Genomic DNA, 26,939 nt, shown 5'->3' with positions numbered 1-26,939 from the left:
ATTTTGACTGACTATTAACAGTTTTAAAAGGATTGGCCATAAGGTTAAATCTTTTTTCACACCAAGTTATATGAGACTGTGTTCTCTGCTGTCTTTTTTGAAATGCCTCCTGATATTTAGCTAAGGTAAGAAAACAGGTTCTACTTTTCGTAGCTTCCCTTGAAGTGAGCACTAGTTAGAAAATGCTCTTCAGATCAGAGGATAGAAGCACAGGAATTCTGGCAGATGACCCACAGCAATAAGCACTGACTTCCCGAGATTGGCTGATAAGTCTTCTCCTACAGTACCTCTGTTCCCTAATTGGCACATGGCGTGACCCAACTTCCTGCCAAGAGATAAGCGAAAGGAGGGCACAACATGTGCTCAGGACAAAGTGGGCAATGCTACGAAGTTCAGTACTCTTGACAGGCCACTGATGTCTCTGCCAGTGGCCATCTCATTAAAAGTACCTTGTTATTCCTACAACCTGTCTTCATTTTGCAGCCAATTGTGGCAGGCTTCTGAGTGTCATTGCGAATTGTGTGGAAAGTTTGAAAATTGAGCAAAACAAAATCAGGAGGCTCTTCTCTGGCTCAGTTCCAATGTTCTGCATATCATAGATACCAAGACGGCGCTGAAGTAAATCTTTAAGAATGGGAGGGAGGGGGGCTCTTCCGCCATTTCCCATTAGAGGCGTCGGGGAGACTCTTTGTGAGGCGAGCCTCACAAAGACCTGATTACGAGGACACTTGGAATGACACCCTGCGTGGTGACTTTGCAATGGTTTTTCCAGCAACATACACAAACTCTTTTTCCGTTTCACCGGTCGATGTAGAGCTACAAATCAAAAGTAATGTTTTTCCAAAGCTTATGAAATGGCAAACAAAGCCATCTGTCTCTTCGCTGGTTGTCCTCCACTGACACAGACACTGGGCGGGCACAGAACAGATGTCTGCAATTGCAGTTTAACTTTCATCTTCTCAGAAATGTTTGTGTTGCATTTTTTTAACCAGTTAACCAAACTATTGCCACGTGTATTAAATTGCTTAACAACCATCTAAATATTCCAAAAAATTGGGTGGCACTGTGAATCAAGTGGGAAAATATTCTTTAAAGTTTTTTTATTATAAATAATGTAAAATAAAAAAAAGGCAAGCTGTTATACATATCTCAATGGAGGGACCAAGCGTCAGTCTGATACACTATAAAGCCTACAAATCAATCCGTTTCCCCTTGAACTTTTTTCCTCTGGGGTTTGCTGTCCTTGGTCAAGGTAGCACCTGTTTTCACTGCACATGACTCGAAGTATCTATTTTCACCTCCTTCTGTTCAAGTGTGTCCATTAAAAAATGGCCCTATCGTGCAAGCAACATATGCTAAAAATATAATAATAATAATAATAAAAAAAACCAAACAGCTCCTTTATACGTATGATGTGTTAAAATAGTACAAGTTTGTTGTATTTAAGTCTGAGTCTGTAATAAATGTTTGAAGCAGAGGTTGCCGTTTCCTCGTCTGCTGCCACACGTCTTTGTGTATATTGTTGATAGGCAAACTTGATTTTAAGCTGTAAGGGTGAAAGCGTTATTACCAGCCCCTCTAACCTTGGGCAATGACCAAATAATAAAATTTGGTCCAACAAATCATCTACCTGAGTTAATTTGAGTTTTGTGTTTGTTCTGTAACTAAATGGCTCAGTTTGCAGAAACCCATACAAATATACAAACAGCTTTTGGGCCAGTGTGAACAGTTTCAGTGGTTAAAGAGCTTTCGTATGTAATTGTATGTGTTTGTTAATACATCCGTTTGATATGTACGCAACAGGTAAAGACATCAGACAGCGTCGCTCTGTCTGTTGTCTGAACAGTCCCTTAAAGGCCAGTGACACCATCCAGTAGATGCACTTATGAAGGAAAAAAGGATGAAAACACACTTAAAGAAAAAGACATTGAGAGTCCCGAATAAGTCTTACTCTCAGTTTTGGTCGAAAACTGATTATTTCACTCTTTATAATTGAATTGCGTGGTTATGTACTTCAGGAGTTTAAGAGAACCAATAAACCAATAAAATTGCTAAATTGAGTTTGTGGACCTTTTCTGCTGACTGGTGACTTCCTAGGTGGCTTTTGTCTTGCTAAGCTGGTCTTGTCCATTCTCTTATTGGTGATCTGTCATGGTCAGCCCCTCCTCCTCTGTCGTGCACTCTGCTGCCATTGTTCCAGTAGACGTTTCTTTTGTCGACCTTGTAAAATATCAGCGTGCTTCATCGGCTGTGTTTAACACTGAAACACCCCCAGTGTCTCCTTGCTGATCTGTTTCTTTCCTTTTTGTGCCCTAGTTTTGTAGAGGAAGAGAGAGGCACTTGGGTAAAAAAAAATAAATAAAGAAATAAAATAAAATGAATTAAATAAATAAATACCAGGGCACTAAGGGCGTTTCGTGCCAGTGCGGGTGTGTTGAGACAGCTGTTGTCCCGGGGGGTCAGGATCGCATTCATCTTCTGATCGTACTGCTCAGCACTTTAGAAGAATATACTATTAACCATTAAACCATGTATTGTTCTGCGTTCTTTGGACTTTACTTTCTGCTCCCCCATTTCACAGCTGTCACCTTTGGATAATTACCCCAAAGGAGAGAGGAAAAAAAAAAAGTTTGGGGCTGGTAGAATGTATTGTATCAATAATTCTTATTTGAGATAAAGTTCTTTAAGAATTCTTTATGTGTCTTTATGTTTAATATTCCAGTCATGCACCTTTTTGGATTAAACTGGCACCTGCAGCCCATGCAAAGACAGATGTACCAGCTGGCAGAAGACAATACGAGTGGCCTACCTTTTCCAACTGACCTGAGCTTGCCACCACTAGGCAACACGGGTCTGGAAATACCTGACCGTAAAGGAAAAGATGAAAGTAAGTGCAGTCTTTTTCATTTCATTTCCTCAAATAATGTTAAATATTCTAAAGTAAGTGCTGTCCATTTTGAATTTTTAGGATGATTCACATCACTCTCATTTGCTTCGAACTTCAGAAAACATTTTGTAATGGAAAAAAAGTTGTTGGGTTGTTTTTTTTTTCTTTTTTCTTTTCCTTTTTTTTTCTAATCTTGGAAGTTTACAGATGACATTTTGAAGCTCAAGCAACTTTGTTAATATGTTGCTATACAGTTTCGCGCTGTGGTCACTTGTCTCCATGGTATGCAAAGAGATCTGCTTTGTAATCCTATGAAAGTTGTTGTAAGTGGGAAAGTGTTATTTGTTCCTGGAGGGAAAAAATGGGACAGCTTAAGGGACTGAGTATCCAGGGGCTGGAGCAGGGATTAGCCACTCTGTACCCTTCAGAGCGGATGTGATCCTTTCATCTCCTAGCCTGGGCTGCCTTTCCTGGCAGCCAACGAAAGCATGTGCTCACCCCACGGTACCAAATGCTCGACTCGAGGAAAGTTTGCTCTGTTCTATTCTGGAACAAATGGACCCAGATTTAACCATGTGATTCACCACTGGCAGACTACAATTGGTAGCAGATAGGGTCATTACCATATAGATGAATCTAGGAGTTGTCTTTGTCATTGGCTAGATTGAAGGAATGTGTGTTTAGGTATCAACGAGCATGACAACATCTGAACTTAAACTCTGCATGGCAAGTATGTTAGGAAATCAACAGTCGTATACATATGCATAAAAATATAAATACATCAATAAAACTCGTTCTGCAGTCCCGTCACCACAAACAATGATGAGTCATCTCTTGCTTTATCCAGGTGATGCAGATGTGTACACCTTTGAAATTCAGCATAGTTGTCTCTTTCTGGGTCTTGTCTTTCCATCAAAGCGTTATGTTGCAGTTTAGCCTGCAAAACAACAACCATTTATTTAACCATGAGGCCATTATCACTGGTCTCAGCTTATGATTTATTTAAACAGCCTGATGAGTACACCATTAATGTGTTGCATAAATACACACACACACACACACACACACACACCCCAACATGTGGAAAAGAGGCTGTGTGCTGGAGTGTTATGTAAAACCCAGAACTGGGAGAGGGGAGTGCGTCCTGTCTGTTCTGATAAAACCCATTGCTACTGATGGACTTTTGAGAAGACTGCCATCTGCTGTGCCACGTGTAACCTAAAGCTGTGTCTGCCACCAAGTCCTGGGGGTAGTTTGTATGGGCGTCTGCTGTAGTAGAAAACGCTGCAGAAATTAGCTCATCTACATGGGCAAACAGATGTTGCCATTTCCACAGAGTCCAATAGAAGTTGTATTATGGAGCATATGGGTAATTTTTTGGCAGAGAATGTGCTAGCACCTGAGTGGTTACAAGCATGCTTCTCCTCTATAATTACAATTTTCACTTTATTACTTTTACTGTAATTATAACTGTATTTTATCACAGCACTGAAGCACTTGGATATTCCCAAATATTTTTGGTATGATTTTACCACCGTATGTTTGGCCTTTTAAATCATATTTTTTTATTATTTTTTATCACCAGGATTTATGAAATGTGTTCAGAACATAAGGAAGCAACAAATACGACAGCGTGGGTGTTTGAGTGGATGTCATAAACATCCATGGTTCGGTTCCGCCCCGAGACCATTCTGCTCTTGCTCCCTGTTTGCTGTCGGCCTCTCTGCCACTATCGGAATAAAAGCATAGATATAAAGCCCAAAAAACCAAAACATAAAGAAACACAAAAATACCTCTCGCTTGAGCAAGCCACCTCAACAAAATGAGCATATAATGATCTGCGGTTTAGTGGTGAGCTTTCCGTGTTTTTAATATAACCGTGGACTTGTGTTTTTGTTAATATTCCATTTCAGAAGAATTGGCGCAAAACACTTCAGGACACAGGTAGAAGTTTGATGTTCAGTCAGATTATTCTTACTTTTGTTCTCTCTCCTCTAGAACTGGGAGTGCAATTGCTGGCAGTGATCAGATGGGTCTTCCATTAAATTTTTTTTTTTCTCTGGCTGTCAGCCATGTGATTGAATATCTGTGATATGGTCAGACTATCATGCTTCAGCAGACAGACTCTCTCTGCCGTCCACATGCTGGATTAATGGTGTGATCTCTGTGACCGATTTACTTTGTGTGTGCAATGCAGGCAAATTGGACAGCTTGTTCCCAGATGACAGCTATATAGATATGGGGGAGATTGACGTGGGGCGCAAGGTCGCACAGCAGATTCCTCCAGGTATCTTCTGGAGGTCCCAGGTCTTCATTGATCATCCCATGTACCTGAAGTTTAACGTGTCCCTGGGCAAAGATGCCTTAGTGGGGATCTATGGAAGGAGAGGCCTACCTCCGTCACACACACAGGTGGGACACTCTAATGTTACAGACACCCATTCACTTGTTACTCAAGTATTTTTTTTTCTTTGTGCCTTTTATGTGTATCACAAGAAACCCTAGACACTTTGTGAGCTTTTAATTGACATATTTGAGTGTATTCTGTGAGGAATCGTTGTGTTTTGTTGATTTAAGACAATTGTAAATAATGAATGTGATTCTGTAAGAAATGATTTATAATTGTGTCTCTGTAGTAAAAGGATTCAGCCTCTTTTTCCAGTCTTCCTGTGCCATAGAATATAAATCGGGATACAGTTAGGGAGAGGGGGAAAAAAATCTATCTAACCACGTGAGAGCGTGTCATGAATGCAAACCAATTCATAAATCTCTCTATTGTATTATGAATCACTTTCTTTGTTGTAGAAAGGATTTATTGCAAATTTCTTTTTTCGGGTTCAATATCATTAATGAATCACAAAAGTGTACAGGGCTCAGGGGCCAAGAACAGGAGATTTTTCTTTACACTAATTTCCCATCTATGTGCAGTGCAAAATCAGATATATCATGTGATTAATCATATCTGGCTGCTTGGTTCACAGGGTTTAGATTTGTGCTGTAAATGTAACTGAAGTTCAGCAAACATTGTCTACAGCATCATTTTTGTTTGCATTTATGTCCAATGTGATTTATTTCTCAGTCAAAAGATCATTTTAGTCTCTTCCCTCTATTTCGACTTCAAAGAAAGTAATCTGGAGTGGAGTTTCCATACTGTGACGGATTACACATACAGTGGCAGACGAGTCAAGATTCTCTTCCTTGTGTAGATGGAAATGAAATGCTGCCTTATTGGTATTCATTGAGCCACCACTGATATGAGGCAAATGGTTTGCAGATGTTATTTGGTAAACAGCAACCTAAAATTTTTTACCCAAGCTTCCCTCTTTCACTTTAATAGATTTAAACAGGCTTTCATATAAAATATGTGGAGTATGAAATTATCACAGGCGATCCAGCCACGATGTGCCAAGTCTTACTCAAGCTCCTCAGGAATGATGAGTTATTTGTGCAGACCAAATGATGCTCTGCCATAAAGAGAGCTGAAAGCACTCAAGTCTCACGTGTCACTCTAATGGAATGTCTGCGGTCCATCTATCAGTCTTTCTCACCTTCTGTGTGTCCGTCTGCAGTTTGACTTTGTGGAGCTTTTGGATGGGCGGCGGCTCCTGGCCCAGGATTTCCATGGTCTGGAGGGCCCCGTGGCTATGCAGCGGAGCCTGGTACCAATCACCACGCACGACACAGGCTTTATTCAGTACATGGACTCGGGCATCTGGCACCTGGCCATCTACAACGACGGAAAGGAAACTGAAACTGTCTCCTTCCTCACGACTGCCATAGGTGAGCGCCCTGGGCATGACCTGCTGCAGAAACCTGTAATAGCAATCCACATAATCCCGATAATACCAACTAGCAGCGCTCCACAGCAAACAGCCCAGACTCAGGGCACAAGTCAGAGATGGTTTTCGGCGGATTTCAATAGCAAAGGAAAGTGCAGGTTAATCAAAGTGAAGTTGAATATTACAAAAATCAGGACATCAGTGATACCCTGCCATGCCCCTGAGTAGGGCATTGAGAGATCATAATATCCTCATTAGCCTGAGTGTTCCGAGCGAATCAGGGGTCCAGCTTCTGGGAACCATTTGCATACAATTCAAAGTATGATTGTACCATCCCGCTAGTGCCATTTTTGATCGTGATTTGCTCCAATTTCCATCTCCTTTCCATATATCAGAGTGGGGAACGATATTTCTCACTGCTGACTATCTCTGCGTGGTGCACGGCTATGTTTCAGACATACGTCTTTCTTTGTGAAGGTGATTTCATTTTATACGCTCCCCTTTGTTCTCCCTAAAGCACCCTTGATTAGCGCTGCTGTATCAAGAAAGGTGTGAGAGGGCCTGAGGTGTCGACTTTCTCAGGGATGGCAGCTGGGAGCTGTTCTCACATGCTCTTTAATTAAAAGCTCCTGGGCCAGAGTCCATCTGTGACAGTGGGCTGTGCCAGGCAGCAGATCGATGAGAAGCTGTCCTCAACACCAATGTAACACCAAGCAGAGACAGGCAAGAGATGCACTATGCCCTCCCCCCCCTGCTGTGCCAACAACAGCTGTAATTCAATACTTAATATATGAGATGACACGAGGAGGGGGTTCACGGCAGCAGGTTTGCTTTTTTTTTCTCGACTGGGTGTTCATTGAGGCCTCCTGCAGTTTGTATCAGCGAATACCCAACAGGAATAAGGCGTTCTGTGCAGCAAATAGGGATGGAAATAGGGCGGGGCAGCGTTAGTCAGAGCTAGAATTTTTCCTCTGTCCATTTGTACCAGAGCCGATCTGCCCACAGGAGCTCAAGGGGGGCAGAGGGGCCCTTTCTAAAATGGGTCACCAGTTAAGTGTCCTTCAGCAGAAATTGAATCTGACCAGCTGCCTGAATTGTATTGAGCCATGGAGGGATGAAGTTGACCTTCAAAGAGAGTAGCCCAGGTATAGCAATATATGTGAACAATATTCAGAACAGACGCACAGAGAGACACAGGCAGCATTGGTTATGAGACGCTAGTAGGAAAAATGATTGTTGTGTTTCAAATAGTGCCAGATTTTACCATCAGCGATGGTAAAATCACCTTACATCACCTTGTGCTCTTCACATGTAGTAAATGAAATGTTTGCTCGTTGCAAATAGCCACGCCATGATACATCTGGGGGATAGAGCGTCCGTGTCCCTTTAATCTGGGTTACTCCTCATTACTTGGCTGGGGCTCCATGGCAATGTGAAATGTGTCCCACTGAATGTTTTGTATCACAGCCCTCTGGAGCATGAAGCCATTTGTCCCTGCTGCCTGGTGCCAGAGATGGCTGCCTGAACAGAGGAGCAAAGCAGAGGGAAGCAAAGACCCAGCACCAATGTCTTACTCTGTATCCCGTCTCACTGTAGCAAGAGTCTCCTTCTGTACACAACCACCCATCATTCAAAGGTGCTGAGCATCCTCGGAGAGCATGGCAAGGCACTGATTAAACCTGCCTACTGCACACTACACTGTCCTCGCTGACTGGAGAGACTCACACAATAGTTAGCTCCCCTGATATGAAGGGTAATGAATTTCAATGAAGCTCTGCTTGAATCCATGATTTATGCGTTGGCCTATGTCGAGTGTGTGGCTAAGAGATATTCATGGCCTCCCCTCCACGCTCTCGGAGGAAACGCAGGCAATATACATGGGGAGCGTGCATCCAGGATGGGAGCACTGCAGTTCATGATTACTCAATTAAACACGTACAGTTTGTTGTTCACCATAGAAATACCCATGGTACATAAAGATAAGATAACTTCAATTAGGCATACATTAATGTCGAATGGCTGCCAGCTTAATATGCTGCTGGGTTACATCCTAAACTAGATCTCGCTGCCTTGCTAGATGAACATTAAATCATATCCTCGCTTAGGTTTCCCGTCCCTATGTGATTGAGCTGCACCGTGCATGCCAACAGTTTCACTGACATTGTACTGGGAAGAATTTCTGGTGGCAAGTGTAATGCACACATACCACACCTCATTTTCCCAACCGTAAACCACTTCCCACCTACATACTGCCGGTGCCCCTCGCTTTGAGCAAAAAAAAAAAAATAAATGCAGAGGCTTCCCAGTGTAGTTAGATGTTCTTGTTGGAAGCCATCAAAAGCCCACCAAAATGCTGATTTGCTTCCACCACGCCGGAGGAGAGTCTCCCTTCACTGTCCCAACATGACACAGGCAGGCCCGCAGCACAGAAAACATGAACAGCATTTCTCTGCTAACTGCTTACCCCTCTCTATTTTTCACTATACCTCTGGTCTCCCTCTATCTCTTTGCCTGTCTCTGTTTGTCTGTTCTCACTGTCTTTCATTGCATCCTCAGTGATGATTGACTCTCCAGAGTAAAGGCAAGCTGAAGCCATGGCTCACATTTCTAGCCCTTTGAGGAACACAAGAGATTCTTTGTTCTGTGAGTTATGCCTCAGAGCCTCTGTTGCCTGTAGGCAATGGACAAGTCTGAATATTTTTCAGCACCATTTCAGCCTTAATTCAATGAGCGTCATGTTTCAGAATGCTGCTGCTGTTGAGCTCCTCAGACATCAGTGGTCACTCTTATTTAAATACAAGTGTCAGGCCATAGTGCTAGAAATAATTGCTTTGCCATTTTGCTTGATTTACTTAGAGGGATCAATAGAGGAAATGATGGAGAGGCTTACTCATACTCTACTAATTGTTTGCATCTCACAAAAGCGCCACAGCTTTTTAAGGAGAGATGAAGTAATAAACCAAGCAATCAATTTGAGAGTTCATGTAAATCACATCGAATGTGTGTCCAAGACATCTGCATACGAATGCCAAGTACAATAAATACAGCAAAGCCTACATATTTAAATGTGGTTTCTCTTTGTTGGAGTTCAACGCACATGTTCTAAGAAGCAGTTATGCTTTTCTGAGAACTGCAATTGTTCAGAGGGCTTAAATGGCAATGTGAACGCATGTATAAGATGTTTTCATGACAGAAATAATTTCTCCTTTCAAGGTTTTATTTGAGTGTTCTGTGTTCAAAAATGTAACTGAGCCCTTCATGTTCCGTTTTTTTTTTTTTTTTTTTTTTTTTTTTTTTTCTGTGGGTCTGTGTTTATAACCTGCATATATTTATATGAATAGACAAAACAGTAACATAAAATAGTCTGTCTTGTCTGTTAATTGTGTTTACAAATACATAAAGCAGACTGAGAAGAGAATAGAAGAAGAAAATATGATGCAGCATTGGCATTGGGGAAATGTGTTTTCCAGCATCGCTGAGGCTTTGAATCACCTGGTTGTGGCGTGCCATAATAGTATCTAGTCGAGTTCTTTGAATGATGATATGACGATGTGACATCTACTGCATCAAGAACGTGTGAGAATTTATTTGCTTTGTGACTTTCGGTCCAAATCCAGGAGATCAGAGCTTTACCCCTTTTAGTGAATTCTCCCAAACATTAGGTACTAATGGCTCAAAATGTTTTTCAGTGAAATGAAAATGTTGACAGGAGAGCTTGCTCATCACTGTCATTAGCCAAGTGATAATAATCAACCCAGAGAAAATGAGTGGGAGGAAAATTATTTTTCAAACCACATTACTCAGAAACACTCATGATTACCCTTTTGCAGAATCTATTGATGACTGTCCCAGTAACTGCTTTGGGAACGGTGACTGTGTTGGTGGAACATGCCACTGCTTTTTAGGATTCAAAGGACCCGACTGTGGGCGAGGTAAGTCATTCCTTCTGTCATAATGACTATTGATCCCCATCATACAGATACATAACGTTTAAGTGTGCTGCCCTAATTATATTCACTGTGCGACCACACAATAATTTTTAATTGTTCTTTGAATCTTCCTTATTAAATGAAACTCCTGTATTGATAGAAGAGTTTGAGATTGTAGGACTCGTGATGTGTCATCCCTTAAATTTTTAGACATCAAGGCTTTATTCATTTTTTTGGCAAATGAGAATATTCTTACAAAAAAAAAGAAAAGTTTAGACAATGTGTTCAGACGATAATAGTAAGTTTGTTTTGGTTGGATCTTTAAACATGGTGCCATCCGTTGTCTATGTGCTAATTAAACTTTTTATTAAATTCTTTCTTTGCTTTTTACAACCGCAGAACAGTGGTGGTGAAGAGGTTATATACTTCCCTGCTAAAAATGTGGGGTTACAACTACACAAAATCCCAAAGTGCAATAATTTGTGCCGCATATTACAAACTGACAAGTCAGTCTTTAATCATTCTGGTCAGAGGCTCTCAAGCACAACTTCAGCTCAAAGTTATTCTGTTCGATAGTTGGAGAGCTCCATTCAAATGGATGTATGCTGTCTGCTCTTTTCAAAGCTGCCTGTCCAGTCCTATGCAGTGGGAACGGCCAATACCTTAAAGGTCGCTGCATGTGTCACAGTGGCTGGAAGGGCGCCGAATGTGACGTTCCCACCAACCAGTGCATTGACATCACTTGCAGTAGCCATGGGACCTGTATCGTGGGAACCTGCATCTGCAATCCAGGCTACAAAGGGGAAAACTGTGAGGAAGGTAATTGTCTTAATAATTCATGGTAATGTATCCTAAACTTGTAAAATTCTACTTTATACTCCTGCTATAACCACAATCTGAGCTTGTTAGTGCTTGACATTTTAAAGGGCCACTCATAATTGAAATGGCTACTATGTTGGTGTGACTTACTTAGCAGTCTCGACAGCAGTAAAGACAGCGCATCCGCTAGGAAGAGCATTGTGCTCATAAAACTCAAAAGTCTTCATCCCAGCTTACTTTTCTCACACAAATCATGCGTACAAGGCTTAACTCTGATCAGAACTGTCCGTTTATTGTATGAAAGTCAGCCACAAAGTCTGATTTCAATCCATTAAGAGCTCCACATTCATGATGCTGGATAAGGCTCGACCAGATAAGATTGAAGAAGCCATTGTGTTTGTCAGCTGTTGAAGGCTCTCATTTCAAAATGAAAAATGGAGCCTGGGAGTTTGATAAATGGGGGTTTGTGACATCCATAGGCCCCAATTCTATTTTGGGCATAGCGTTTGCCATAAGGAGTGGAGGGGAATGTGGACGGCGGCCCTCTAACATTTTTACCTTTCTTCCCTACGACCTTCAGCCTCGATGATTAATTGCCAGGAGAGACTTGCTTGTCAGTTAGCCTCTGATCTTTGTGCCTTGTGTTCAAACCATCTGCTAAGAGGCAGGAGATCCTGTTTGTCTTACCATAACGGCCTTTATACTCATTTATGTCATGGTAAAGGGGAACTGCCATGGCGCGGCATGCTGCTCTTAGTAGATAGACATTGCTCCTGTGTGGTGCCCATTTGACATCTGTGTATACCATAAACATATTGGCTAGTAGAAAGAATGTTATTGTTGTGACTGTATGTCCTCACAGCCCTTATGCTGTACAAAGCGAATACTCACTGAGCAACACGTCATGGGATGAGATAGTATAAAAACAGCCACTAATTGATATTTGCATGTGAACTGAACTTGCACAGTAAAGGGAAAAGGAAAAGGAAACCAGTGATGTCTCCTTGAGACAAAGTGATATCAAATTGGCTGTGAGCTAGTCAAGCATGTCGCTGCCCTAGGCCTTTCCTCAGTTTACTCCCCTCTCTCTTTTGCAGTCTGTTAGGGGGTTGGGGGGTTGGAATATTTTTAGTTTTGAAGTACTCATCATTATTAAAGCGCTTTCCCTCTTTGGTATGAACATTCAGGGTGAGATGAATGTATAGTCTTGGCAGCAGTGTGGGCAGTTCCTGTATAAGGCCTAGTGTGGTTAAAAAAAACAAACAAAAAAAACAATCAGTTGATTTGGCTCCAGTTTTAAAGAAAGAGGGCTTTGTTACTCTCCACTTCCCTCGTCTTTACATTGTATCTCGGCACTAAACCAGTTGTACCGCCCACTGCCTTTGTCACGACACTGGCTGAAATAGATACAACAGGTTGACTCTGAATGAAGGTAACAGCAGGTGGCTGGTGTGTCTAACATTTTCTGTTTGGACCCCTTTTTAGTGGACTGCCTAGACCCAACCTGCTCAGGGCGGGGGGTATGTGTCCAGGGAGAGTGCCACTGTTTTGTGGGGTGGGGAGGGCCAGGATGTGAGAGCCCCAGGGCCTCCTGCATGGACCAGTGCTCTGGACACGGCGCTTTCCTGGCAGACACCGGAACCTGCAGCTGTGATCCCAACTGGACAGGCCATGACTGCTCAACAGGTGAGTACTTCCCTCAAATGAGAAAATACATTGGCAGAACTCCCCCTTCGCTAGCAGGTGCTCATTTAGCTCTAATTACCAAGCAGAAAAGAACAGCAGCGCATTCACAGATAACGTTGCATAGGTTAAATTCAAGAATATGTTTCTCATTGCAGGATGGAAACAAGTTTTGGGTCATCATCTCAGATGCTTGTGAAAGTACCCGCTTCATAAATAGGGATGATTACAGAGTGCTCTGTAGAGAACAAAACATAATTTGAGATTTTGCTGTTGTATCACAGCTGTGTTCCTCAGCTCCAGCAATATTGGAGCAAGGTTTCTCAGTTATGCAATCTTTAATATTTACCACTTCTCCCATCCTGACAGTGATCACAATCAGTATTTTACAGTACCCAATGTGACTTATACATCTCAGTATGTGCAACATTCGCTTAAGACCTCACAACTGTCAAGAACAAGTAATAACCTTGAATATGCTCAGTTCATGTCTGATAAAATCCTTGCTTTTTTGTCGGATTGATTGCACAGCTCGATTCAGTACAGCTTTGGTAATTATTATGCTTCTCACGGAGGTAAACATTTCTGATAATGTTACAAGAAAATGGTTCACATAAAAGCCCCAATTATTCACATCATTGATCAGCTGGAAGTCCACAGCTAGCTATCGAACGCAGGTTGATCTATTTCTTTCTACAAACGGTTTCATCCTCAATCTGCACATGCTTAGCTGGCAGCCAAAGAAAAGAGGGGAGTGCATAGCTGGCGTGATCTAATACAAGCTGATGCTCTTTCTAGATTTTAGGACTTCTTCATGTTGGCAAAAGGCGCATAACTGATGATAACTCTTTCTGCTGTGGCGGATTGTTCCCATTGTGTTCATTATGTCCATGGGGAATCTTTTCTCTTGACAGTCAAGAATATGCTTAACATAAGACACAGTTTTACCTTTTTCAGTCTCTATCGACGAAAAAAAAAAAATTGTAGCAAAATGTAACTTTGGCACTGACAGCAGCCCACCTGCTCACACTTGCTAGAGTATTTGACTGAAAAAAAAAAAAAAACAGTCGTAGATTATTAAGGAGCTGTCAAATGTGGGTATCCAATATAACTGACTTGCAAGGTTGGCAGATGCAAATGTTCCAGTAAAAGTAGGTTCTTTTTATTGTGAAGCTGGCTGAAGAGTTTCACAATTTTCCAGACACGCAAATGCTCATATGACACTGTTTTTTATGGTTTATGGTTATTCTCTGGCAGATTAAAGCTTCATTTAGCTCTGGTCGAACAGGCCTCTTATGTGTTGGTAATCAGCATATCAACCCTGTTTTTTTTTTTTGTTTAGATGCCGATACAGTTGTGGCCTGCAGCTTCCTTCATTTAAACAACATCATTTGTATTCTCGCAGAATATTTCCAAAATGAGAGTTTTAGTCTGCCAGTATCTCTGATCCACGAATCCCTTTATATTCTAGGCAGACACAATGACCTATTAGGTAATCTCAGGGATTTGGAGGGAAATGGGCAGTTAGTCTGAGTCTGCCTCGGAAAGAAAAGAGCTCTGTAAATGATGATGAGTTGGCTCTTTATCCTCCTTTATCCTGTTCATTGTAGAGCTTTCTGTGGTCTAATACAACACTAAGCCTGGTGGTGTGGTAGTACAGCTAGTAGCCTATAACCTTGGAGACTGGGGCAAGAAAAAGATGGAACGCTTTCAATGTATCTTTCAGGATTCTGTAATCCCCCATCCCAATACTTTTAAGTCACAAACTCATTTTCTCATGTTGCTCTGGTACAGTACAACCTGGGCATTCACAGTTGGTTGTAATGCTGTTACCAGCCATAAAACAATGCCTGAGGTTTTTATGTCCTTTAATATGTGTGTTTTTATGCCATTTTTGCCATTCTCCCACCCAGAGGAAAGTTTGTTTACACAATCCTTTAGTGCAAATAGTAAGGGCCATCATGGGAATGGGGGTATTTCTCACCGTGGACTCCTCTGGCTAGGGATAATGAGGGTTTGCCTGCAGGCTGTAATTGCATCTTTATCACTTTAAAGGTTTCTCCTTTGTTCCAAGTGAACAGTTGTCTCACAGTCAGTTTGGGTCCTTTTTCTCTGATCGCTATGTGTTCCTGTTGGGGTCAGTTTAAGAGTGTATTTCAGCCTATATGCTAATGAGATCACTCGAGATCTTCATCTTGTTCATTAACACCTCCTATTTATCACTGTTAAGGATGTTAGAGGATGTAGAAGGTATTGTTGCTGAGTAAATGGTTGGTAGAAAATGATTGCTGAGCAGACAATTGAAAATTAGTGGAAGATATTCTGTCTGCATGTCTAATGATTATTTTGTGTGTGTGTTTTGTTGTTTTTTTTTTTCTCAGTATGCAATTTTTTGTCCCCTGTGTAATTTCTGACATCCCGAATAAAGTTGGGAATTAGAGGATAGGTGAAAGGGTTAGACATGAGTCGGTCAAGGTTAGGTTTTAATGTGTCAATCCTATCTCTTAAACGTCAACTGCTGCAAACATAAACAAGGATGATAACATGGTTTTAGGATTTGGTTTAGGTTAGGTTTATATAACATTAATGGTTGGTACAGGGCATTTAGTTTTGTAAGTACGGTTCAACTCTGTGTGTGTGTGTGTGTGTGTGTTTTTGATCAGTCATAAGGGGCAGTGATTCAAATGCTGCTAGCATACTGTACCTCTAAATCAAAAGTCAGATGTAAAATTAGCATTTGCATAGTTTAACAAAGTGCTGAGCTGTAATTAGCAGGGGAGAGTGATTTTTAAAAAGCTTTTTAAGCTGCTAATGTCATGTTATGGTTTGTGGGTGAAAATACCCCTCAAATTTAATTTGTAGCACTGACAAAATAGGCACAGTAAAGGCAGTAATTGACTTATTAAAAGATTTTACCTCCAGTTTGGTCCCCTGTGGTCATATTTGAATTGGCTTGGCTAATAAGCTAGGAATACATTTTGTATTGTTCCTCGTTGCCCATACCGCTAAGCCCCTTTTATAACAGAATGGTTAATAAAGAGGTTAGCATTTCAATGAGATTCATAAGTAATCTGTCAGTGTTTAATTTCTTTGAGCCTTGGTCTTGTCATACTCTCCCCCGAGTTCATGAGACGAGGGTAATGTCCCAGGCTCTATCACAGCCTGTCAGGAAGGTCTTTCAGGTGCCACACAATGGGACCGGCTGAGCTTTAGTTCTTCTCTCCATCTCCTTCTTGCCATGAATGTACTTCTTCCTCTGCTACACTGAACTTAAGTAGAATTAAGAATTTGGCAGTATATTGATATCTGGAATCTTTTCTACTGAGCCTTACAACTGAGCCTGCATCCCACAGTAAACACTGTGGTGAAGCTATGAAGTGAATTTACTCTTTAATCAAAATGATAGAGCTCATATTGCTGCAATTCGTATGAGAAGTTCCAGCTGTGAATTTTTTCCGTCTTTACCTCCATTGTGACAGAGAGAAGTGAATTTACAAAGAGAGGAGGCAAAGAGAAGAATAAGTCTGCTAAGGCCTCTACAATCCATGTCTTTTCTTTGTAATGGACTTATTAGATTTGTATTGTCAAAAAGGATTCCCCCTTATGAGGTGCAGGAATTTCTTTTCAGCTACCATCAGACAAGGTAGTGGAGCGTGGCCGCCTTTCCTTGACAATAACTCCTGGATTTGTCTTTCCTTCACCCTTGTTGCTTTGTCCCGTCACCGCCTTGTCTTCCCTTTCCATCCCACTTCTACCCCCTCCCTCCTTTCTGTCTGTCTTTCCCCACTCTTTTTTTTTTTTTTTTTGTCTTTTTCTGTGTCCCTGTCTCCCACAGAGATTTGTGCAGCGGACTGTGGTGGTCATGGCATTTGTGTCTCAGGCACCTGTCGCTGTGACGATGGCTGGATGGGCACTGGGTGTGACCAGAGGGCGTGTCACCCTCGATGCAACGAACACGGCACTTGCAGGGACGGCAAATGTGAATGCAGTCCGGGTTGGAACGGAGAACACTGCACTATTGGTAGGATGGGAAGAGGTTTTTCGCTTTGGGTTGGGGGGACTGTTTGCGTCCACATGTGTGTATGTATGTGTATGTCTGTGTGTAAAGGGGGAGGGGATTTCGGGGTGCCGACAAAGGCATAGGCCGTCTGTGTGCCTGCGTGCATATGAGGCGCTGGGTCTGAGGGGAAAGGTCCAGCCGGAGAAGAGAGGGAAAAGCATGCTTAATTGAATTTGTGCAACTCGGTAAAGCATGAACAGGTTTACTCAAGGATCTGAGGCTTGCCTTCATGCATTTTAATGTGGGAATGTGCTAAGGTGTCCTTTCATTTTACTCACCCTTTTCCTCATCTCTTTCTTTGCCCACTTTCCATTTACTATTAATTTCAAATGCTTACATGTAAGTCATTGTGAGCAGGTCAGCCACCACTTTTAGCTCTGTAGTTACACAAATACTTGTTCTTCTGCCAACGCTTGTAAAAGTTAAGTTTCCAAGACCTTGACTGAATGTCAAGAGCTTTTCTTGAAAACTTTAATACACTTGAACATAAAGTTTTTCACAAAATTGTTCAGTGCTTGACAATAAATGAGCCAGCATATACTGGATGATTATACTTTATTATACTTTATACTTTATACTTTTTTAAGTATTTGTTTTAAGGAATTAGAGGCTGCTAATATGTAAATAACGGAAGCAACAGATTCAGCCGAGCTGTTATCGTAGGTAAGCAAAAGTTGACTTCTGCTTTTGACCTCTCTCCTGTGTTTGAAATGACCACTACCAGAGAGACAGCATGAAGATATTTTTGAGTTGTGGTGATGGATGTTCTGAGGTTTGACAGCTTATTATTAAGCTTATTCAGATGAGTGTTTTGATAGCACCATGATGTTTGCCTGTCTGGACTGTCAAACCTCCTCTGAACACCAGAAGGGACCACCCAGAGAACATGCCTGCTTTGCAAGATTGCAACTCTGCCATTCCCCTCCTGTCCTTCTTCTCCTCTCTTCTTTTCACTTAAGCGCATATGCATACAATTTTGAAATATTGCTTTTTTTATTTGGATATTTCTATATTTTCCTCTATATTGCAAAGGGAAATATTTTTAGCCCTGTGACCCGGAAACAGAGAAAGCGGTTGAAGATGAATGAAGATGAATATTTTTACCCCACATCAGCTTGAATAGCATATAACATTACCCAAAATAATGTATATTTACAAAAATCCCGATATTAACCAGCATTGATCATTATATGGTTCCAAAACTCAACAAGCATCAAAGAGCAAGTGGCAACACAATAGCTATTTCTCTGCTGCGGCATTTCTATGAACAGAACTTTACAACTAATTCGATAGAAAATTGAGAATGCCCTATAGGTGAAGGTTTTGTTACATATTGAAAAAGGTAAAAATTATTTTCCTCAACATTGTCATGCATAGCTTGAAAAAGAGCTGCCTTAGTGCAGAGCCTTGGATCAGTCTGTGAATGTTTTATACGCTGGTCTTACATTATTGATGGGCCTTTTATAAGTGCCATATTGAGATCCCCACTCCCTTGACAAGAATATACCTCAGTGCCCACCATTAAGAAGCCAAAGATCCCAATTTAAATCAATTTTCATTATTGAGAGCTCTACATTGGCCCAAAGCCCTATGCAATGGAGCACAGGAAGGTCCGATATGGCCTCGCCGTTGGCAAAGCCTCTTGTGACCTCATTGTCTATATAGGTGTTGGAAGATTAAAAGCGTTTTTTCGCTGGACATCCTGACCTCTCGTCTGATATTGCTTGAGAGATTTAAGCCTGGTAATGTGTGCATCAATCACGCTGCTTTTGACACACTCCCCTAAGATATTCCGCCGATTCTGGCAGTTGATAAATGGGGATGGATTGAAATGTGGCTCGTCTTTATTCTTCCCTCTCATTCTCTCTCTCGTTGTTCCAACCTCTGTGTCTTTTTCACGTCTCCATCCCTTCTCCCTTTGTGTTTGATTGTATTTGTTGTGTTGCTTGAAACGCATGGTTTTGCTTTATGACTGCACTCTTCTTTTTATTTTCATTTACCTTTTGTAATGTACACTAACACCTTGCCTTGCTGTCTTGTCATGGAAGTGGCACTGTTCAAACCTCCCTTATATGTCTTGTCTTTTATCTCCCAAGCTCACTATCTGGATAAGGTAGTGAAAGGTATGACATTCCTCCTTCCTTCTATTTTGCCCTCCTTCCATTGTAACTCCAGCCAGCATTAACAAACCAAGCACACACACCATGCTCTTCCCCTACATTGACATATGCAAACACTATGCACCTCCTCTTGCCCCAAACAAGTCATTTGAAACATCTCCACCTTCCATCAACTTTTTTCCATATTGTCACACAGTAATCTCCACTTAGCACTTTCGCACCTGGTGAGTCAAGTTGTGCTCCTTTCTTTATGTGTTGAAATTGTGGCGTGTATATATGTGCGTGCGCGCGCGTGTGTGCGTGTGTGTGCGTGCAGCCTGACTTTCTCAATTGCGAGACGTTGGGAAAGGGGCTTCATAACCTGTGCCATGCATTATGGATGAGCATGCAGCTGTGAGCAGGGCCTGATAGGTGCTGAGGCCGCATCCTACCTAATTAAAAGAGTTCATGGTCTGGTTGGTGCAGGGCAAGCAGGGGGTTGAGGCTCTGCAGCAGCCTTGCTTCTCTGCCTCCGGTCCCCTCTTTCACTCTCACTGTGTCCTTGGTAATGGACCACCTGGCATGACAGCGGCTGCCAGAGTAGTCCTTCGAACACTCGCACCCTCACGTCTGGAGCTGTTACAGGCTGACTTGGGCAGAGCTCAGCGGGGGATCCTTTCTGAAAGCACTGCCAATTAAGTTGAACCGATGCCAAAAGAGAGCAGATCTTTATTTATCCCTGTAATAAACATTCAGAGCCTGCTAATCATCTGTCTCCACTGGTCTAACCAGTGTTGTTTTGTCCATTTGCTCAATAAAAGGGTGACTAATACCCAAACATGTTTAGGAGGGAGGATACTTTCTAATGGCACTGGCCTTCTGCAGCAAGTTCCTTCCTCAGGGAAATAGAGAGGAAGAAATGGGGATTGGATTATTTATTTTTCTTACATTTTTTTAATGCTCCGCAATTTGCTTCACATTAATGAAGTAGTCTGTGTGCTGGTGGCTCCTTTTGTTATTTACCTCTATTTCAACAAAAACTCTAGTTTTTTTCTCCAGGGTGTATTTGGAACATATCAATGAATCGCGACAACCGAGAAAGCACAACTGCAGGTTGGGCATGAAATGTTTAATAATTTGTTCTCGATGGGCCAACTAACATGGCTAAAAGCCTCATATTTTAATATGGCACTGCTGCAACAATATTATATTATGAATTGGCTTTTTCATATTGGAAGGACAGGAGATCATAAAATGCCTTTCACTTCTCAATTCACCTTTTGAAAAGCATGAATGCACAAATGTGTTAGAACAACACTGTTGTAATTTTGCATCGCCACAGCTAAAATGCAGCTGATGCATTACTCAGCGAAACATGTGACCTACAATCTCATCCCATCTTTTTCTCATTCTGCTTTTACCTTTATCTTCCTAAAGACTTATCTCTGTTTTTTACTCATCACTGTTTCTTCTTCAGCCGATCCTGCTCCCTTTAATAAATATCCTCCTGTCCCTCTTCCTTCTTTCTGGTTCTCTCCTTCTCCCTTTTTAATGGAAGACCGCAGAGGTAGCATGCCCAGACTCTCTAGTTGATAAAAATGGGTCAGCTTAGCATTCTCTCTATCAAGACAGCTTGTTAACAACACAAACTTTGAGAAACATATGTGATATCCTGAGATGTAACCCTCTGCCTCTACTTCAGTGAGGGGATAGGGATCATAAGGTACTAGATAAATTCTAAACAGCCACAGAAAAATGGGTGAGATAATCCCCTGATCTATGCCCTTGTGAAGGCCCATTCAGAGCAAAACGTTTTACCTGTCATTCTTTTCCAGCATGTTTTCAGCTCTACTGAAGCTGGCAGTTTGTGTCCAGGAACAGAATTAGCGCAAACAAAGTCCTCTCCTGCACAATGCTATTGAGCTCAGCTTTTTCCATTTCCTACTATTATATTTTGCATTCCGCTCTCGTTAATGAAAGACTACACTTTCCCTGAAGGGATAATTTTAACAATTTATAAGAAAAGTCATGGGACAACTTAAAAAAAAAAAAAAAGAGAGAGAGAGAGAGAGAGGAGAGATAGCGAGTCGTGGTATACATCTTTTTTTCAAGAACTAATGCAGTTCTGATGCAGCTCATTCTTTTTTGCAGACGACAGCAGCAGCAATGCTATAATCGTAATGATGGTCACATTTGAAAATCACATAAAAACAGATCCAATTATGTGCAAGGCTGCCAGCATGTACACCATTGCTCTTATTACCCAGCCGTAGTACCATAGATACAGAAGGCCAATCTACTGTAGTAATGAGCGAATATTGATTTAGAAGATCCCCCTTATCTGATTTTACTGCAAAGGGATATTATAAGCTTCACAAAAGGTGTATCATATTAATCAACTTCAGCTGAGGCTCATTAAAGCCACTCTCACCCATTTAAAGGGACTTTTGTCTATTGCCAACAGAGAAATATTAACAACAATTCACAATCATCAATAAGCTGCATTGCTGTCATTATTTTACTGTGGGAGTTGGTTCACAAACAATATACAGCGTTTGCGTGTCTCCTATTAAACCTGTTTAATTTCGTATTCTGTGCCGACCTCTTTGTTTGTCCTTTTTCCTTACACAGAGGGCTGTCCTGGTTTGTGCAATGGAAATGGTAGGTGCACTCTGGGTAACAATGGCTGGTACTGTGTGTGCCAGCTGGGCTGGAGGGGCACTGGCTGTGACACCTCTATGGAAACTGCCTGCAGTGATGTCAAGGACAACGATGGAGGTAATATCGCAAAAAAAAAAAAAAAAAACACACCACAATGCCTGACCCTGGCAAAAGTATCAACGGGGACTCTTAACTAAACATGATTTCACTACAAAATCGTCCACCTTTTGTGCTGGAGAGTATTGTGTACTGTACCTGCCATGCGCTGCCCGGGCTCAGTTGTATTCTTATGCAGGTGAAGATGAGGAATGGCTTCCAGTCAGTCCATTGGACAAGAGGGTTTTTTTTTAAAAAACAGACTAGATGGCCCTGCGCCCCAAGCATGCACTGGCCCTAGGGAGAAGTTCCTGCTCTGCTCGATAACTAGCCCCAGGCACAGTCGAGCCTGCACACAGAGTCAGCCAGCCAGGGGTCTGCGCTACTCTTAAGGCCAAGTGGGAGACGTGACTTCCTTTCTTCAAGCCCTCATTTTTGGCCTCAGCTATGCACTAGCATCCCTTATTTATGCAGGGGCTGTTTGTCTCCCCATCACAGCGCAGGGACCACGGGGCAGTGGCAAAGACTTGGGTGCTGCTGGGGATTTGACTGACTCCTGACAGCATGGTTTATTTTTAACACCCATCTGGCCAGATAGGCCCCTGAAAGTAAAGGGTAGACAGTCCGGTGACCCACTTCAGCAAAGTGAAGTGCATTGCAAAGCCGCTCGCTCTGTTTTGTGTTATTACAATGAAATTACAGAAACGACAAGCATCCCCGGAGGTGTTTTGAATTTATCTCCAGGATGAAATATACATGACATCATGTAGTTAAGTCATCTAGTAAAACAGCAGTCAAAATGAATAACACCCCAATGACTCAAATATATATTCTCAGCTGTTTGTTCTTTTCCAGGTGTTTGACTTGACGGTTTTTTAAATGCTGGCATGCATGTGTGACTTCTTTCACCTTATCAGATGGCCTGGTGGACTGCATGGATCCAGACTGCTGTATGCAGGCGACCTGTCACACCACCTCTCTGTGTGTGGGCTCCCCTGACCCCCTGGATATAATCCAGGAGACACAGATGTCCTCTACACAGAGCAACCTGCAAACTTTCTATGAGCGGGTTCGCTTCCTGGTGGGCCGAGACAGCACCCACATCATCCCTGGAGCTAATCCATTCGATGGAAAGTGAGTGACTCGTGCACCGTCTCCCACCATACACCAGTGACGCTGGCATTCAGCAACCAGATGAAAGCTATTATTTTCTTGGGAAGGGATTTTTGACATCAATATTGAATTGAATTTTCCTTTTTTTTTTCCTACTCTATCATTAGTATTTCATGCCTGAGTTTCTTGTGATATCATACTTCAGTTGAGTCATTTAAATTTGTAACTGCTGGATTTAATATGTTTCATATTTTAATTCTGCTGCTCAGGATGCTTGACTTTGATCATATACACACTTGTGCAGCTCTGCTCATTTCCACTAGATTTAACAGTGATCCAGTTTGAATTCACATCCTCGCTAACCTCACACAAGTAATGACTTTACAGGTGCAAGCACAAATCAATCAGTGGCTTTCATTATTAATATAGGCTAATGCAATAATCACAATCTATGGGTATTGCACTGACAGAGCTTAGGGAGGGTTTTTGTTGTTTGTTTTTACCCAGACGATAATGTCTGCGGGAGGGAAGTAGTTGTAAGCAGCAGGGGCTGAAATGGTCAAGGCTGGTGTCATAAAGGTTAATGATGGACAGATGATAATGGACAAACTTGGAATGTGGCAAAAAAAAAAGGCATCTCATATTCATGTATTATGATTACTCTTACTGTAATCCATCCGAGGCCCACTCCCAGAGGGAGAGCTCACGACACCTCGGCCATGGAATCTGAGATGCTTTCATATCAGACAGGATGGCTGTCAAACTCCCATAAGACTCCCCTATTTCCCCTTTGCCTTTGTCTCCTTCTCTTTTCATCTTTAATCGCTTGCTCTCGGATCTCTCTTATCTTGGCTTATTGGACTAGTGTGAAACGAACACAGCAACATAGTGAGTTAAATACATTGAGATTGTTTCAAATTTTCATTTGCTTGTGATATTGTGATTATTTTTTTTTTAGAATGCTGTCAGAAACAGCGGGCAAATCAAAACAAACTTCACAGCGTGGAGTTGTTATCTGAGTTGTTGCTTCTTTTTTTTGTTGTTGTTGTTTTGTTTTTTTACCGTCATACAGATTTGTTTTTTATTTTTTTTAACTGATGGCAGAAGGTGGTGGCTTCAGACATCACTATTTTTATTCCAAAAGAGTGGTTGCTTTGAACTTGAAGGGAAAATTCAATTTGAAAGTGTCCCTATTCCAGTAGCATCATTTCCTTTTAGTATGTTTTACAACACAGCAAATCTTAGTATTGGTTTGTTGTTGAGATGTGCATATAATGTGACATTTGCTAACCTAATGCTGCGTTAGTATTTGTACTCAAACATGTTTTTATCTATACGCTGTCCACACTTGGCATGTTGCCTCAGGGTTTTTGTCTGTGTGCAAATAGTCATCGGCAGTCACTCAGTTTACAGTTAGAAAAGAAAATAAATAAATAAATCAATAAATCAGCTTTCATTGGTTTCATACTATGCCTCTTTTTGAACTTTTAGCGGTCGTGTCAGCCAATACTTGAGAAAAGCACTCTTAACTCACTTTGTGACATTTTCCCTCATTGACATTTTTCAAGCTTTCAAGAACCACTCAACATTTTGCAGTTCTTCACTGGACAGAGGAAGAGGCGTACAGGGCCGAGTAATACTCTTGTCTCTCTCACAAGAAGATGCAGCCATAAATAAGTAAAATCAAGAATTCTGCGATGAGCTGCAAGAGATTGGAGGCCTTGACTCACCTAAAAATATCAGTGTTAATCTATTATTCATGCTTGGTATTCATTGCCCACCCTCTGACAGATATGAGCGGTTATGACAGGAGGCTCTAGGCTTCAGATGAGCCTTACAGGCACGGTCTTAACGTCTTCCTGTTACGCCTGCCCTGGTCACCTGATCATCTCGCTATTGATCCACTAACCACTTCCTCATGCTAGTAGACATGTTGGAGTGCTATTTCTGATGTTTCCCACCACAAAAAACTGCAAAGGTGCCACTGAATAAAGCATCTGCCACTGCATAAAATGTCTCAGCCCTCTGCTATGACACATAATACGAGAAACTGCCAAGGCCTAGTATTGGATGCTGACTAGAATAGTAAACAGGGACTTTGTCCATAGAACAGTTTGGGCAAAGATTGATAGCTGGCTTATAATACCAAAGCAGAAGCCATTTGCTTCATTTATAGGCTTGTGCTTTTATTATTCTATTTATATCTTTTATTAGACTCAGACCATTAATGTCAGAATACCTCTTATTTGTTTTCCCTCACACTGCGCACTGTCCCTTTCATCAGCATTATATGTTCGGTGAGCTAAAAATTTACCTTGATCTCTCCTTATTTCACACTGCGCAGTGTGCTGGATAGCGTACAGGCAGGGGGAAAGGAAGGCTGAAGTGACATGCTTACATTAGCAGCAGCGTTTGCCCTATAATCAAGTCATTTGTGTGGGTAATGATGTTTTTGTTGCTTTTGTGCTGATGGTACCATTTATTAGCCTAGCTCATTGAAATTTCCCTATACTTAAGTCTGGTATGCATATTTATTTAGTCTAAAATACAATTGAGCAGTGTGGTAATTATGTGCCAGTTACTGGGCCATTTTACAATTTTTTGACAAATGTATTTTGTGTAAAAGTTGGATGTCCATGATGCCTTTGTGGGGATATTTTCCGCCAGTGCTTTGTTCACTAAGAGTCATTTGTGATGGGCAATCAGCTATGTTGGAACAGGCAGCTTGAGGCAAATGAATATGAAATTAGATTTATTTTTTTTTGTTTTTTTTTATTTATTTATTTATTGTGAAACTGCTGTAATTAGCTGTGAAAATTAGCCTTCCCTTTCTTTCACCATACCATAATCAAAAGCCATAATCTTACTACTTCTAAAATTTCATTCTCAATTATTTCAACTTCAGACATCAAACGTTGAGTTTTTTCAGAAGTGCTGAGTGCAAAGTTTATTTGCTCGATGTGTGGCAAAAACCTCGCAAAACTCCCCGACATCTGATCAGACGAGATCTTGATATCCATAACCATCCCTCTCCCTCTTAAAAGAACCTGCTGAGCTCGCGGGTCTCACCTGTTGGTATGTCCTTGCTTTGCTCTCTGTTTACATGATGTATGATAAACTGGCGGCTGGAGATATTGTGATGTCCCATTTGACTTTGGACAAGCGAAATCTCCCGTGGAGCCGAAGTTCCTGCGGTGGATGCTTCATGATTTCTCTGCTTCTCTCTCTCCATTGTATTTGATGTCAATATTTAAATCATTTGTCTTGACAGGAATCCCATGTGGTTCACAGAGGCAAGAGGGAGATAGTTCCGCTTTCACACCTCCATTTGAAGAAATGGAGGTGTGAAAGCGGAAGAAAAGATATGATTGGCTCTTCAAACAAGACTCAAAAATAAACTGCTGGCATGAATGATTAATCGCAGACAGCCAGGCCAGTGCTGGGTTAACTTTGGTAGTAATTCTATGTAAATGCATCTCGATAGATCTTTGGGTATCAGCCCAAGGATTCAGAGCACTATATCCTTGCTTGTTTACAGTGTAGTGGTGGACAGCCAAGGTCTTCTGAAGGGGACCCACCCTAATTATCATAAAACTGGGTTCCTGGGGACCAGGATAGCGTGGGGTGAATGATCTTGCCTCTGGTAAGGACATGTTGAGGGCAGCTACTAACACGCTAGTGTTAATTGTTTCCAGTTCGTGGCAGTGTTTAAGACCCAAATGCATTAAAAATAGCCATGGTTTAATGAAGATGTGGCAGTAAGGCATTTGTTAGGGGACCGATTTTAGCAAACGACTACAGGAACAACAGCTG

The 26,939-nt window shown here is 41.6% G+C and overlaps 1 protein-coding gene across 4 annotated transcripts in view; it reads left to right on the top strand.

Moving 5' to 3' along the window:
* Positions 1-26,939, top strand: part of tenm4 (teneurin transmembrane protein 4) — a 107,806-nt gene that overhangs the window by 39,526 nt on the left and 41,341 nt on the right. Inside the window, exons 7-16 of one of the 4 annotated variants that reach the window (XM_029516814.1) lie at positions 2,723-2,893; positions 5,085-5,299; positions 6,457-6,667; positions 10,497-10,598; positions 11,220-11,414; positions 12,900-13,100; positions 16,933-17,118; positions 19,254-19,280; positions 21,888-22,034; positions 22,931-23,147. In XM_029516814.1, the coding sequence (XP_029372674.1) occupies positions 2,723-2,893; positions 5,085-5,299; positions 6,457-6,667; positions 10,497-10,598; positions 11,220-11,414; positions 12,900-13,100; positions 16,933-17,118; positions 19,254-19,280; positions 21,888-22,034; positions 22,931-23,147 (1,672 nt within the window). The remainder of the gene's footprint in view (positions 1-2,722; positions 2,894-5,084; positions 5,300-6,456; positions 6,668-10,496; positions 10,599-11,219; positions 11,415-12,899; positions 13,101-16,932; positions 17,119-19,253; positions 19,281-21,887; positions 22,035-22,930; positions 23,148-26,939) is intronic. The other 3 variants (XM_029516815.1, XM_029516813.1, XM_029516812.1) reach the window with 3 other exon arrangements.

The sequence above is a fragment of the Echeneis naucrates genome, chromosome 13 (assembly GCF_900963305.1).
Source record: "Echeneis naucrates chromosome 13, fEcheNa1.1, whole genome shotgun sequence".
NCBI classification, from domain to species: Eukaryota; Metazoa; Chordata; class Actinopteri; order Carangiformes; family Echeneidae; genus Echeneis; species Echeneis naucrates.
This window is presented reverse-complemented; position numbering and strand designations above follow the sequence as displayed.